We start from the raw sequence: 14,484 nt of genomic DNA on the forward strand, positions 1-14,484 counted from the left end.
AAGATGTGGTATATATACACAATGGAGTACTATATGGCAATGAGGAAGAATGAAATCTGGCCATTTGTAGGAAAGTGCATGGACCTTGAGGGTGTCATGCTAAACGAAATGTCAGGCAGAGAAGGACAGATACCATATGTTCTCACTCATAGGTCTAGCAGGAGAAACCCAACAGAGGGCCATAGGGAGGGGAAGGGGGAAAGAGTTGGGGAGAGAGGGACACAAACCATGAGAAACTATTGAATACTTAAAACGAACCAAGGGCTGAAGGGGGAAAGGGATGGGGGAGGGGGGCACTTGTGGGGAAAAGCACTGGGTGTTATATTGAAACTTGACAATAAACTATTAAAAAAATTAAAAATAAAATAAAATTGTAGCAATAAATAAATAAATAAATAAATAAATAAATAAATAAATAAATAAATAAAATGGATAGGAAAAGGGACACCTGAGTGGCTCAGTCAGTTAAGCATCCAACTCTCAGTTTTGGCTCAGGTCATAATCTCATGGTTCATGAGTTTGAGCCCCAGATTGGGATTCTCTTTCTGCCCCTTTCCTGCTTTCTCTCTTTCTCTCTCTCTCTCTCTCTCTCAAAATAAATAGATAAACTTAAAATGGATAGGAATAGGAACAAGATAAAAGGCAATTATTTTAAAGCTCAGAAGTTCCTCCTTCTTTAGACGAGTGAAATACTTGCAGAAGTTGGTACTAAATAGCATACTGATTATATATAATACACAGTTGTCTTGAAATGTTAATGGTTTATAGGCAGCACATTGCCCTACAGAACAAATTATGATCTTGTTTCAACATGAGTCATAACAGAAGGAGTCACATCTATTATAAGGCTTAGAGAAGTGAATTTGGACAAGGTTTGGCATAGTTGAAAAATGGAAGGTCAAGGTCCTCTAGGATGCTACAGTACGAAAATCATAGCCAAAACTCAAAAACAATCCCCATCAAAGTCCACATCCTATTTCCTTTACTCCCTTCATATTATTATTTTATTTCCTCACTGGGGCAATTTGCAATGCTAAGGGACCATAAACAGAGGTGACAGAAACAACAATGATTGAAGGAGAGAGACAATGGAAACTCACAAGGAAAAAGAACAGATATCTGTTTATAGGCATTTTTAACCATACAAATAAGACCCAAAGTATTAGATCTCTCCAGGTTCAAAAAGCTCTGAAAGTAAGTTCCTTAAATAAGAAAAGCATAGCCCCAAATACATAATAATCACCACCAATTATAAAAGAATGATCAGGACCCTCCCTGGAAGCTTAGACAGTCTACCTCTATGTTTAAGCATTTGTCAGAATGCCAATTCTTTTCATTATGTCATATAAGAGCACAGTGTCAGGAGGACTATGATTGAAAGGCATGGTCACTTACTAGGGCATCTCTCTTCCTCCTCTGCTGGCTGTTCTTTCTCAGGCTTGGGAGGGCCTTTGATTTTATACACCAAGGCACGGAGCTTCCCAGCCCAGGACGTGTCTTCCTCCTCCTCCTCTTCTTCCTCCAGGGGAACACCTAGCAAGTCACAGAACAGAATGAAAATCTTGAACTTAAAAAAAAAAACAAAACACCATAAGATCAAAAGAACATAAAATCTTTGCTTCCTATCCTTCTGGAACTTTCCAAAGATACCATAGGCAGCCTCCCATAATTATTTACCTACAGGATGTCTTTTTGGCAAGTATTTTAAAAAGATGACTTCTTGTATACAAAAACATCAAGTAGTTTCAAACTCTAAAATTAACTTTTTAAAAAAAGTTTATTTCTTTATTGAGAGAGAGAGAGAGAGAGAGAGAGAGAGAGAGAGAATATGAATGTGTGAATGAGGGAGGGGTAAAGAGGGAGGGAGAGCCCAAGCAGGCTCTGTGCTGTCACACAAACCATGAGATCATGACCTTAGCCAAAACCAAGTCAGATGCCTTAACTGACTGAGCCACCCAGGTGCGCCTAAAGTTAACTTCTTCTTACCTACACCCCAGAAATGCTGCAGAGTATCTAGAAAAAGTTAACATTGAGTCATTTCCTAGGAAAAGACCATCTATTATCCATATATTAATCAATCCACCCATGTACAAATAGCACAAATGCTGAGAACCAATTAAAACTAGCAGTTATATGTATTAAAGTAGGGACTGCTGGTCTAGGATTCTTAAGCGCGTACGCTACCATATTTTTATCACTGCAAAAGCTAAGAAGCAAAGGAGGTCAGAATCTTGGCTCACCTGAGAACAGAACCCAACCATCTAAATAAAGTGGGTGAAATTTACACAAGGATCAGTTATTTTCCTTCTTCAACGACCTTGTTTCTCTTCTATCTCAGCAAAATTTCTTCTTGGTAAAAGGAGTTTCCATCATATATGGATTGGGCATATAGGCTGGAATTATATCCTATATTTTCTCTGGTCCAAGTAGTCCGGGCAGAATCATTTCTTGAGCAGCTAGTATTGTACAGTTAACCCTTGAACAACACAAGGGTTAGGGGGGCCACGCACCCACACAGTAGAAAATCCACATATAACTCTGACCCTTTACAACTAAACTATGAAAAGTATACTCTTGATGGGAAGCCTTACTGGTAACATAAATAGTTGACTAACACATATTTTTAGATGTTATATGTATTATATACTGTATTCTTATAATAAATTAACTGGAGAAAAAATATTATTAAGAAAATCATTACGGAAGAGAAAATACACTTAGAGTACTGCCCTCTATTTATGGAAACAAAATTCTGCATTATGAGTGGACCTGCGTAGCCCAAACCCATATTACTCAGCAATCAAAAAGAATGAAATCTTGCCATTTACAATAAGGTGGATGGAAGTAGAGTGTACTATGCTAAGCAAAATTAGAGGAAGACAAATATTATATGACTTCACTCACATGTGGAATTTAAGATACAAAACAGATGAACATAAGGGAAGGGAAGCAAAAATAATAATAGAAACAGGGTCAACAGCACTTTTAAATAGAAAGCTGTCTTCCCAACCCCCACTAGCTTCTAACAAAGGAATCAGGAACAGGCTTGTCTTTGATAAAGCTTTCATCTCAGAAGCTCACCACAGTGAATGAGAAGGTCCTCATGGAAGTCATACAGCTCCTCTCGGATCTCTTCTGGGCAGGGGCAATTCTCTCCCAGTTGAAAGTTAAGAAGCATGTTGATCTTTGAGGGACAAAGAAGAATGGGTTGTTGGTTCTTAGTGTTGGTCAAAAGAACTCAGATCCTGCCTTAGACACCTAACATTCTTAGCAGATTTTATCTAACTCAGATTCTTTTTTTGCAAAGATGACTATATTTAAAAGTAGCTTTCACCCTTTTTCTATGGTAATTTATCTATTTATTTTTTATTTAAATAGTTTATTACCAAGTTGGTTTTCATATAATACCCAGTGTTTTTCCTTGCAAGTGCCTTCCTCCACGACAATCATCCCCTTCCCCTGCCCTCCTCCCTCCTCAGCCCTCAGTTTGTTCTCAGCATTCAAAAGTTTCTCACGATTTGCCTCACTCTTTCTCCCCAACTCTTTCCCCCTCTTCCCCTTCCCATGGTCCCTATTAGGTTTCTCCTGCTAGACCTATGAGTGAGAACACATGGTATCTGTCCTTCTCTGCCTGACTTATTTCGCTTAGCATGATTCTCTCCAGGTCCATCTATTTTGCTACAAATGGCCAGATTTCATTCTTTCTCATTGCCATGTAGTATTTCATCATATATATATATATATATATATATATATATATACACACACACACACACACACACACACATACACACACACACACACACATATATATATATATATATATACACCACATCTTCTTGATCCATTCATCAGTTGATGGACATTTAGGCTCTTTCCATGTTTTGGCTATTGTTGACAGTGCTGCTATGAACATTGGGGCACATGTGCCCTTATACATCAGCAGTCCTATATCCCTTGGGTAGAACCCCAGCAGTGCTATTGCTGGGTCATAGGGAAGTTCTATTGTTAATTTTTTGAGCAACCTTCACACTGTTCCCCAGAGAGGCTGCACCAGTTTCATTTCCACCTGCATCTAGAAATACCTAAAGAAAACTTACTGTGATCCCACTACCCAAAGATAACCATATTTAATGATATTTAGCTCATATCTTCCAGGCTTTATGTACATAGATTGAGAGCATGCATACTTTAGATAAACATTTTTGAAGCCTGTTTTTCCACTTAACAATATCTTGAGCATTTTATTTTATTGATTTTTAAAAAATATTTATTATCAAATTGGTTTCCATATAACACCCAGTGCTCTTCCCTACAAGTGCCCTCCTCCATCACCACCACCTCTTTTCCCTCCTCCCCCTTCCCTTCAACCCTCAGTTCATTTTCAGTATTCAATAGTCTCTCGTTTTGCATCCCCAACTCTCTTTCCCTCTTCCCCTCCCCCTGGTCCTCCATTAGGTTTATTGATTTTTAACAGGTACACTGTGTTTCATCATAAATGGTTTCCATTTTTTGTCCTTAAATAAATTTTGTTGGAATTCCCTTTTACCTAATTTTTGTTTACAGCTCTGATCATTTCTGGTTTTTTGTTTTTTTTTTTTAAGGATAAACTCCTAGAAGCAACATGACTAGATCAAAAGGTTTGCACATTTTAATGGCTTTTGCTATGAATTGCCAAATCACCCTCTGGAAGGCTTACAACAATTTGCATTATTACCAAATGTATTCAAGAGTGTGTATTACCTTGCATCTCCATTACAGTAATGAGAGTTAACACATTTTCAAATATTTTCCAATTTAATGGGTGAAAAATGTCATATCCTTGTTGCTTAAATTTGCATTTAATTGGTGAGGTTGAATTTTGTTTTTCCATATGTAAGAACCATTTTTATTTCATATTTTATAAATTTCCCATTCATGTTATTCTTCCATTTTTCTATTGGGTAATTAATATTCTTTTTAAAAATTAATCAGGAGGTACCCAGGTGACTCAGTCCATTAAGCAGCCGAGTTTGGTTCAGGTCATGACCTTACGGTTTGTAAGTTCGAGCCCCACTTCGAGCTCTGTGCTGACAGCTCAGAGCCTGGAGTCTGTTTCAGATTCTGTGTCTGCCTCTCTCTCTCTCTCTGCTCCTCCCTTACTCATGCTCTATCCCAATCTCTCAAAACTGAATAAAAAAAATGCATCAGTATTTTGCACATCCCTCAACTGTTAACATGTACTCCAAATGTATTTTTGACACGTGTTTTACTTTATAGTTTTGTCTCAGGGAGTCTTAACTGTTTTAATACCATGGACCGCTCTGACAGTCTGTTGAAATCCACTGATTCCTGCTCAAATTAGCATTTTAAATACATAACATAAAATATAGAAAATTACATGGAGAAACAATTATACTGAAGTCTAGTTATCAAAATCCTAAAAAAGAAATCTGTGACATAGTAACATGTACTTGTTTATTAACCCATTGGAGAAAAAGATCCAGGGGCAGATCTCATAGCTACTGTGATCTTGAAGTAGTGATGAATGTAAATGATATGTGAAGGTATGATAATCATTGTGATACAATGTGAGAAAATATGCAAACGCTGTTGCTGGCAAAGTCAGGGATCTGCTTGGCTGCCTACATCGATAATGGAAAGAAATGCTATCAGAGATTCATGAAAAGCTGGCAAAAATGAGGTCATTCATTTCCTGGTCATTGATTTCCTGGTCTCAAGTCTTTCCAAAGACCCACAATCCCAGACAGTGACTACTGGGGGGGGTGGGGACTGAAGCGATAACTAGCAGTAATCCACTTTGCTTGCCTCAGGCAGAGTAACCTAAGCACCAGGCAAAGATACTTTCTTTAGGCTAAAAAACATCACAATCTCTTTTATTAAACCACAAAATACTATATTTAATGTTGGTAGGAAGATGCTTATTTAAAGCTTCTACTGCAAACAGTAGTACTTTTTGGAAGTAGGTAGAAGTGGTGTTTGTAATAAAATAATATCCATAAAATACATTAGAAAAGTAATTTTTGTGGTTGTTCCACAATATTAAATTATGGTAGTTACATTGACATAGATTGATATGTTGTTTATTAAATAAAAACAAGATCTGAAGATCTAGTTTCAGGGACAGAAAATTAAATTCTTTGCTGAAAGATCTTTCCTTAGGTGGAACACTTCGGAAGTGGTGGCTCACCAGGCTCAGGGCAGAAAACCAAAAGGGGAGGGGGGGTGCCTGGGTGGCTCAGACAGTCAAGCAGCGAACTTTGGCTCAGGTCATGATCTCACCGTTTGGGAGTTCAAGCCTCATATCTGGATCGGTGTAGATAGCTCAGAGCCTGGTGCCTGCTTCAGATTCTGGGTATCCCTCTCTCCCTGCCCATCCCCTGCTCGCACTGTCTCTCTCTCAAAAATAAATAAACATTAAAAAAAAAAAAACACCAAAAGTGGAGTGAGCTGAATTTTCTGCTATGTGGGGCATACCATTTAATGATGATCGATCTATCTATCTATCTATCTATCTATCTATCTATCTATCTATCTATCTTTTAAGTTTACTTATTTTGAGAGAGGCAGGGAGGGGTAGAAAGGGAGAGGGAGAGAGGGAGAGAGAATCCCAAGCCCAAGCAGGTTCCACACTGTCAGCGCAGAGCCCTATGTGGGGCTCAAATCAGGAAACCTGAGACCATGACCAGAGCAAAAATCAAGAGTTGGCAGCATAACCAATGGAGCCACCCAGGTGCCCTGATGATGACCTTTTAAAAGTCAAAGTCTTACTGACTGTGCATGGCTAATATGCCAATGACCACTGGACTAATCTTAGTTTTACCTGCTTTTGTACTTGGTTACGTTGCCCAAGTGTAGGTATTTTTCATCTCTCTGAATCATATATAGATACAAGGCTGAAAACTTTTATTTTCTCCTCAAAGGTTACAGAAGGCTGAGAAAATCATATCATTGTTTTAAAATTCTGACTCGTATGCACCCAGTTTTCCATGTGATTTTGCATTGCTATCCCCTGAAATTGATCTGAATTTTCTTTTGTTGATATTCAATTCTGAATTATTTAGAGAGCTTTATTGGTAGGTTCCTTCTGGAAATGAATATTCTGAGAAGGGTGGTATGTGGGACAGCTGAATTTGATAGCAATTAGTGTGTTTTCTTTCATTTCATTCCTAGATAAGCATCACCAGTATTATCTGGAAACTTGCTAGAAGTATAAGTTACTGGGCCTCACACTAGAGCTACTGAATTAGAAGCCGCAGAGGTGGGATCAGCAATCTGTTTTATTAGGTCTTTCTGGTGATTCTGATACCCACTCAAGAATCACTTAGTCTAGCATATGATGGAAGAATTTCTCAAGCTACACCTGAAACGAGTGTGAAATGATTGTCCAGAGGATTACTGAGAAGGCTAAAGGAGGAAGTGTTAGCAGGCCCTGGGGACGGCAGAAAAGAAGGTGAGGAGGTAGCAGGGGGAAGTGAGGTGAGAGCCAGCGTGACCCTTCCAGGAGCCAGGATCAGAAGCTGTGTCCGTGAGGACAGTGTTAGATGCACAACGCGGGTCTAGCTGGGCTAAGCAGATGTCTCAGAAAACATACATAAACTCTACTCACTGGGTCACTGGCAGAAGGCAAAAAACATGGCAGGAGACAAATGCAAATACCTCCCAACACTGAAACTAATGACTCCACTTACAGAATGTTTACCATATGACAGTATCCTGCTAAGCGATCTAAACAAATGATCTCCTGGGGTCCTCCCTAGAAGGGAGGGAGGGAGATACAAACATCCTCATTTGGGGCTGAAGAAAGGGAGACAGAAAGGCAATTGCCTAAGACCATACGGCGAGAAAGGGAGAGCCAGAACAGAAGCCCCACATCCCACTGCCCTCCCTGCCCATTATCCACAAACACGAGTCAGCATCTGCCCAAGGAAATGGGAAATGTTCGCACACGTTGCCAGTCTAAAAGCAGCCTGACAACATTTGTAAAGCCTTAGAGAGTGATCCAGGCTCCCTGAGCTTCCCTCAGCACGGTGTGAATTACCTCCTCCCAACAATTCTAAGGGCTTCTCAGTTTGCCTCCAGCGAAGAGACCATAAACGTTGCCTACTCTTTTCAAGGCCAGTATCACTCAAGTGACTCTTTTACAAGCCAAGATATGTGGTACGTTTTTAAGTCAATATAATATCTATGTTCTAACAAATAGGTTAGGAAAGTAATTGGACCAAGTTGTACCATTAATATCAAATGGTGGTAATTATACCTGACAACAGTTTATGGATAGGCTGCTTATTAATTATAGAGAAGATGCAAAGATCTGGTTTCAGAGACAGAATACAAATTTCTTCCCTGAAAGATCTTCTGATTTGAACATTTAGGGGGCTGTGGCCAAGCTGTAGCAGGATGTATGGGGAGCAGAGGGGACAAATGCAAACTACATTCTGTAAGATGTCCCACCCCCGTCTACTGGTTGCTCACTGGGATTTTGAGTCTTTTCAAAGCAGCCTTCCCATATGGGCAAAACTGACTACAAGGTGGGGTACTGTACAAAATGAAGACAATCCCTCACAGAGGCGACCTCACTTGCCCAGTCTTGTTTTCCTCACTTCTGGGGGCTGGGAGGCTTTGGGAGGGTCTTGGTCTTGGGGTAAGGGGCTTAGGGCACTTAGCCAAGGAAGCCAGTGTACCCACTCTCCTAAGTCAGGAAACATCAACCATGTTCTGTTGATCTCTAATACAAAGGAGTGACTTCTGCAAGGGCTGGATGGACATTCTTCTAATGATGGATCCTTACTGGTATGAAAGCTGGATCATGACAGTGATTTGGTCTTTGACTCAGTGACAGGTAAGAGCAAGCAAGGGAGGGGAGGAAGTCCCGCCCCATGTACATTTCTGGATGGGTTTATTTTCCCATCTAAGATAATTAGCAGATGCTTCTCGTTGCCATTAGCATACTAACCAGGCCTGTCCCCTGGCACTGTGTTGGGCCATTTAATTGACCACACCTTTGATGGCCACCCCAGGCACATAAAGGTTTCATGCACTCTGCTCTGTTAGGTTCAGGTTCACTCTGGCATGGAGACTCAGGAAGTTTCTCACCTGCTCCTGTGGCGGTGAGCGGAACTCCCTGGTCTTCCGGGCAGTCAGGGCTGCAGACATGTTCAAGGCCTGCATGAGCTCATTGTAGCGGAACTTCTGATTTGCCTGGAGCTTAGAGACATAAATGTCGCCAAATGCCACAATGGCCTCCACTCGATGCTGCAGCTCACAGTCACAGAGATAGCTGAGGAGCTCACACATCTGCAACCAGAGTGTACATTTATGCTATTTTGACAACATTTTATATACATTGGTGAAGCAGCTAGCACCCTCATTTTCCAGAGGGTAACACTAAGCCTTAGGCACTGACTTGCACAGTGTCACACAGTGACCACAGAGCCGTTACTTGGGTCCAAGTCAGCTTGAACCCAGCCACCAGCTCTTTCTCCTAAGGATGGGAGAACAACAGGAAAATGTGCTCACCAAAGACAGAATAAACCTGCCCGTTGAGAGGGAGAATGGCATTGTTAAGAGAATTCCTCCATGGCTCTAGCTCCATGTAGAAACTGGCACTCAACTGCACGGGTGAGCTCTGGCTCCTTCCTGACATCCTCTGGCTCTGGATGATGGGAACCAGACACTTCCGTTCCCCTCTCCACCCTTCTTTTTTATTTGTTGGCACTGCTTTTACTGCCATTAGTTCTTTCGGACTGTTACTAGTCCTAATCTTATTACTCCTTGCACTTTTACTCATATAAGAAATACAGCAGCCAGAACTTACTGAGCCATAATTGCCCGACTCCATGCTAGGCACTTGCCAGACTTTCTCCTTTAATGCTCTGTGCATTCCCGATATTCCTATTAAGGCGGAAGTTCTATGAACCCATCTCCACGTAACCCCCTGCATGACTAATAAACACTGTCCAGTGTGTCTAGGCACAGACAGTAATGCCCTTTACAGTGGCATGCTCTTACCTAGCAGGCTAGTCTCTGGCATATCTGCAGGTGAACTAGGACCCAGAGAACATGCCTGTCACACTTGTGATCATAGTTATCACATCTGATTAGAAGGTCTATGTGCCAATGAAATGGGAAAACTAAGTTGAATGACTAGGGAACATTTGCAAAAGGCAAGTTTGTTTTTTTTAAACCCAAAGTTGGGTGTGAGTTAGACAACTACAAAAAATTGGTGGAAAATCATTAAAATCTACTAGTGTTCTGTGCCCAGGTTGCTTTCCAATTACCTCTAAATTCACAGTCTATCATCAAGCAAGTCCCCAAACTGGCCATCATGCACATCAAACTGCATGACAGGTGTCATTTGTGCAAAAGAAAAGGCTCTACATGCCAGGCAGGGACTCGCACTGAAGAAAACGTCTTGGCTCCACATCAGAAGAGTCCCTTTATATGTTTTCATAAAAATGTTTAAGGCATATATGTAAAATTTGTTATGCTTCTCCTCTACACACAACATTCTGATGAAAGGACACCTTTCTATCCCACCACATTGGGTAAGAGAGCTTCATCTGGAGATTATTTTGTTATAACACACTTTATGACAAAATATATTTCATAGTGTGTTTTAAATATAACTTTGAATATTATGTTTTATTATACTACCATCCGTATTTTACACATTGTAAAGCTAAAGCTTTGGGAGACTACTGACTTGGCAACCCTGGATAGCTCCTAAGTGGTCGAGGGATGCCCGAGCCAGGCTGACTCTGTGGAACACACTGTAGTGCTCTGTCCACTTTCATTTCTCTTTTCCTAGAGCCCAGAAGACTATAGTTATCATCGTCAGTGTATCGCTGATGCTAGCTTCCATCTGGTAAGACTACGTCCTAGGAAATGTTACAGTTTCCTAGGTGATGCCAAGGGGGCAGCTCAAAGTGGGCATGCCTCTTCTCCTTAGCTCATAGGGCAGTTCATTTGCATGCCAGGGTGGCAGGTCTACACAGGCTTGGTGATCAGAACATGGCGACCAACCAGAGCAAGTGATGAGTGCGGCCACCCTCTGAGCCAGTTCCCTGGGTCTTTTCCACAGCCACAGGCTCTTTCTCCTTTCCAGATAGGGTCTCACAAAGCAGCCATTTAGTCCCAAAGAGTAAGAGGTAAAATGAGGGCCAATCCATCACTGGTTCCATAAAAACAATTCTAAAGCACATGCCTTATTGATAAGGGTTAACACTTTTCTTTTGACTTAGGGAGAACATTTTGCATCAGAGGAAATCATGAGCAGTGAATGCTCTCTCTCGTTTTCTCCACTATATTCCAGGTTTAGGCCATCACTCTCCATTCCAGCCTTAGCTGCAGGCTGCACTGTCACCCTCCCCCACACTTTCCAAGGGCAGGATCTTTGCTGCCCTGAGTTACCTGCAGCTTGACGGACTCTGGCAGTCGGGTCTGCAACAAGCCTTTGGCTGGAGCCTCCTTGCTGGCCTTTTCTCCAGCTTCCACTGCCTTCTCCTCCACCTGAGTCACTTCCTCCTTCTCTGCTCTGTTCTCTGTCTCCCCACTGTGCTCCCCAAACACAGAGGGATCGATCAGGAGGAGGATCTGCCGGACATCATCGTCATCAAAGACTCCCATGACCAGCAGGGTCCCAATGAGTTTCAGCACAGGCACAAACTGGAACTCTACAGACCCACCGACAGGATCCCGAATGTGAGCCCCGCTGTGCTGCACTGCCTCTGTCAGCATGCTCAGTGCCTTTGTCTTGAGAATCTCCAAGGGGATCTCAGGGCTCTGCTTCTGGTGCTCCTCGCTGGTCATGACAAAGCAAGGGGTGGAGAACCTGAACCCTGGCTTGAGGCACGTTCTCAGGCCCACCCCAGGCAGCCCGTGCCTTTTGGACTCATCTGGGTACAGGCGGATTTTCCTGGTGGTGCTGGTGATGGGGATGATGTACTCATTCTTCATCATTAGCTTCCTCTCCTTAGCATTGGCCAAGTGGATGCTGATGAGCAGGTCATAGAACCCAGACCGAATGAGGCCAGGGAGGTACTTGTTGTCAATAGCATAGAAGAGCTGGGAGAGATCCACGTGGCCGCAGAGGGCGTAGGCCACACGGCTGTTTCCCAGGGCGCACACGGCACTGTAGAGCCGCAGTGTGTGGTAATGGAACTGCATCAGGTCCTCCTGCTCACAGAGCTCCAGGACATCCACACACCTGCAGATGGGACGGACTGTCAACCACTCCACGGGGAACAGAATATGCCAGAACTCAGCAGCGACTTCTCTTTGAATCCCCAGGGATCATACCCAACTCAATGAGGGCAGAGAGTGTAGAAGGGTGAAGGAGCCTCTGTCCCCCACACCTTCTCCTTGAATCCCCAGGGACGGGACCCAACTCGATGAGGGCAGAGGGTGTAGAAGGATGAAAGAGCCTCCTCCCCTCTCCCCCATACAGGTTAGCATTCCTCTCTCAGCTCTGGCCCATATCCCAGTTCCTGATAATCCCTCTCTAACTACAAGAGTCTCAAAAGTCTCAAAGACTTAAAGACACGGCTTCCCAAATATGAAAGTGTTCCTTATTAAGGCACCTCCCCCCCAAATAAAAAACTTGAAAACATTCAGGTATGTGACAGAGGTGACTTAGTCCTCTTATTTGCCGGTATAAGGGGAACCTCTGCTTCCTGATACAATTGCTCCTCAAAAGAGGTAGCTGAAGGGGCACCTGGGTAGCTCAGTTGGTTGAGCATCTGACTTTGGCTCAGGTTGTGATCTCACAGTTCATGAGTTCGAGCCCCATGTTGGTCTCTGTGCTGACAGCTCAGAGCCTGGAGCCTGCTTCAGATTCTGTCTCCCTCTCTCTCTGCCCCTCCCCTGTTTGCACTCTGTCTCTCAAAAAATGAATAAACATAAAAAAAAAAAAAGATGTAGCTGAAACCCTCGGTCAATCCACCACCCACATCATCTGTATAATCTCCAAATCTACCGTCATCCATAGGGCTTTCCCTCCCTTGAAAACAAACATACCTGCACTCCTGTCCCAAGAGAAAACACTTTCCAACCTGTGTTCAGTTGGCATAGTCAATTCACTTTCTCCTTCCTGACTTTAGAAGTCCATTTACAAGTCTGTCTTACTTCTCATTTTTGGGGAGCTCAGGGCACAGCCTCTGATCCTTGCTTAGAGTTTCTCTTTTGTCTTGGTTCTCACCACAGATCTGAGGATCCTTTGCAATTGGTGTACTTGGTTGGACTCCTCTTTTTTCCTGCTCCTTTCCTGTACCAGCTTGTCTTGCCGCCTGCCAATGACCCAGTGGAATACCTAAATGGGAGCTGTGCAGGTATCGAATCCCTCTGCCTGCTCCCCCATTACTGTATGTGTGTAGTCCAACAGATCAAGGGGTGATAATAGGCTAAGAATAATTAAAAAAAATTTTTTTATGTTTTTTTATTTATTTTTGAGAGACAGCATGAGTGGGGAGGGCCAGAGAGAGAGGGAGACACAGAATCTGAAGCAGGCTCCAGGCTCTGAGCTGTCAGCACAGAGCCCGATGCGGGGCCTGAACCTACAAACTGTGAGATCATGACCTGAGCTGAAGCTGGACGCTTAACTGACTGAGCCACCCAGGCGTCCTGGATAAAATTTATTTCTCACTATGTACAGAAACTATACTAGTAGAGATTTACCCGCACAATTTCATTTGTTTCTCCCTGCAGTTGTCTGGGCAGTCATCTATTTTACTTATCATGAGGAAACAGAGGTAAGCTACAGGAGTCACTTACCTAAGCCCACAAGGCCAGAAAGTTCTAGTGTTGGGATTAAGCCCAGGACATAATCCAAGAGGACCTCTAACCAGGAGGATCCCAGGACCCCACTCTTGGATCTTTAGGCAAACAAGGCATGCCTCACTTTCTCCCTTCTTGTCGTTAATGACATATATTTCAGGATCATATTAGAGCTTTTTAAAAAAATGTTTTAAATGTTTATTTGAGAGAAAGAGAGAGAGAATACAAGTAGGGGAGGGACAGAGAGAGGGAGACACAGAATCCGAAATAGACTCCAGGCTCTGAGTCATCAGCACAGAGCCCAATGCAGGGCTTGAACTCATGAACTGTGAGATCATGACCTGGGCCAAAGTCAGATGCTTAACCAACTGAGCCACCCAGGCACCTCTATAGATTTTTATTTAAAGGGATGGAAATGCTTCTGACTGCAGACGCTCAGAGAGGGAGCCTGGTGGCAGGCATAGCACAGAGAATGTCCTACTATTTCTAAGTGAATAATGAAAATGAGGAAGGAAAAGAGACACTGAGGTTTTTGGAAAGTGAGCAGGGCCCTCGGCCAAGGAGGATGCTGCTCCCTCCTTTCTCCCGCCTGCCCTCTCCTCTGGGGGCCCCTCCCCTACCTGTTCTCCTCAGGGATGTGGAGGGCCATCATCTGCAAGGGTTCCAGGCACTGCACCACCCAGCCGTGGCGCTCGCTCACCCGCTCTGTCT

The 14,484-nt window shown here is 42.9% G+C and overlaps 1 protein-coding gene across 1 annotated transcript in view; it reads right to left on the reverse strand.

Annotated features, from left to right (window-relative positions):
• Positions 1–14,484, reverse strand: part of RYR3 (ryanodine receptor 3) — a 349,369-nt gene that overhangs the window by 163,021 nt on the left and 171,864 nt on the right. Inside the window, exons 34-38 of the mRNA XM_029952228.1 lie at positions 14,394–14,482; positions 11,413–12,208; positions 9,097–9,297; positions 3,082–3,184; positions 1,396–1,533 (exon numbers count right to left, since the gene is read on the reverse strand). Coding sequence (XP_029808088.1) covers positions 1,396–1,533; positions 3,082–3,184; positions 9,097–9,297; positions 11,413–12,208; positions 14,394–14,482 — 1,327 coding nt within the window. The remainder of the gene's footprint in view (positions 1–1,395; positions 1,534–3,081; positions 3,185–9,096; positions 9,298–11,412; positions 12,209–14,393; positions 14,483–14,484) is intronic.

The sequence above is a fragment of the Suricata suricatta genome, chromosome 9, assembly GCF_006229205.1.
Source record: "Suricata suricatta isolate VVHF042 chromosome 9, meerkat_22Aug2017_6uvM2_HiC, whole genome shotgun sequence".
In the NCBI taxonomy this organism is placed as follows: domain Eukaryota; kingdom Metazoa; phylum Chordata; class Mammalia; order Carnivora; family Herpestidae; genus Suricata; species Suricata suricatta.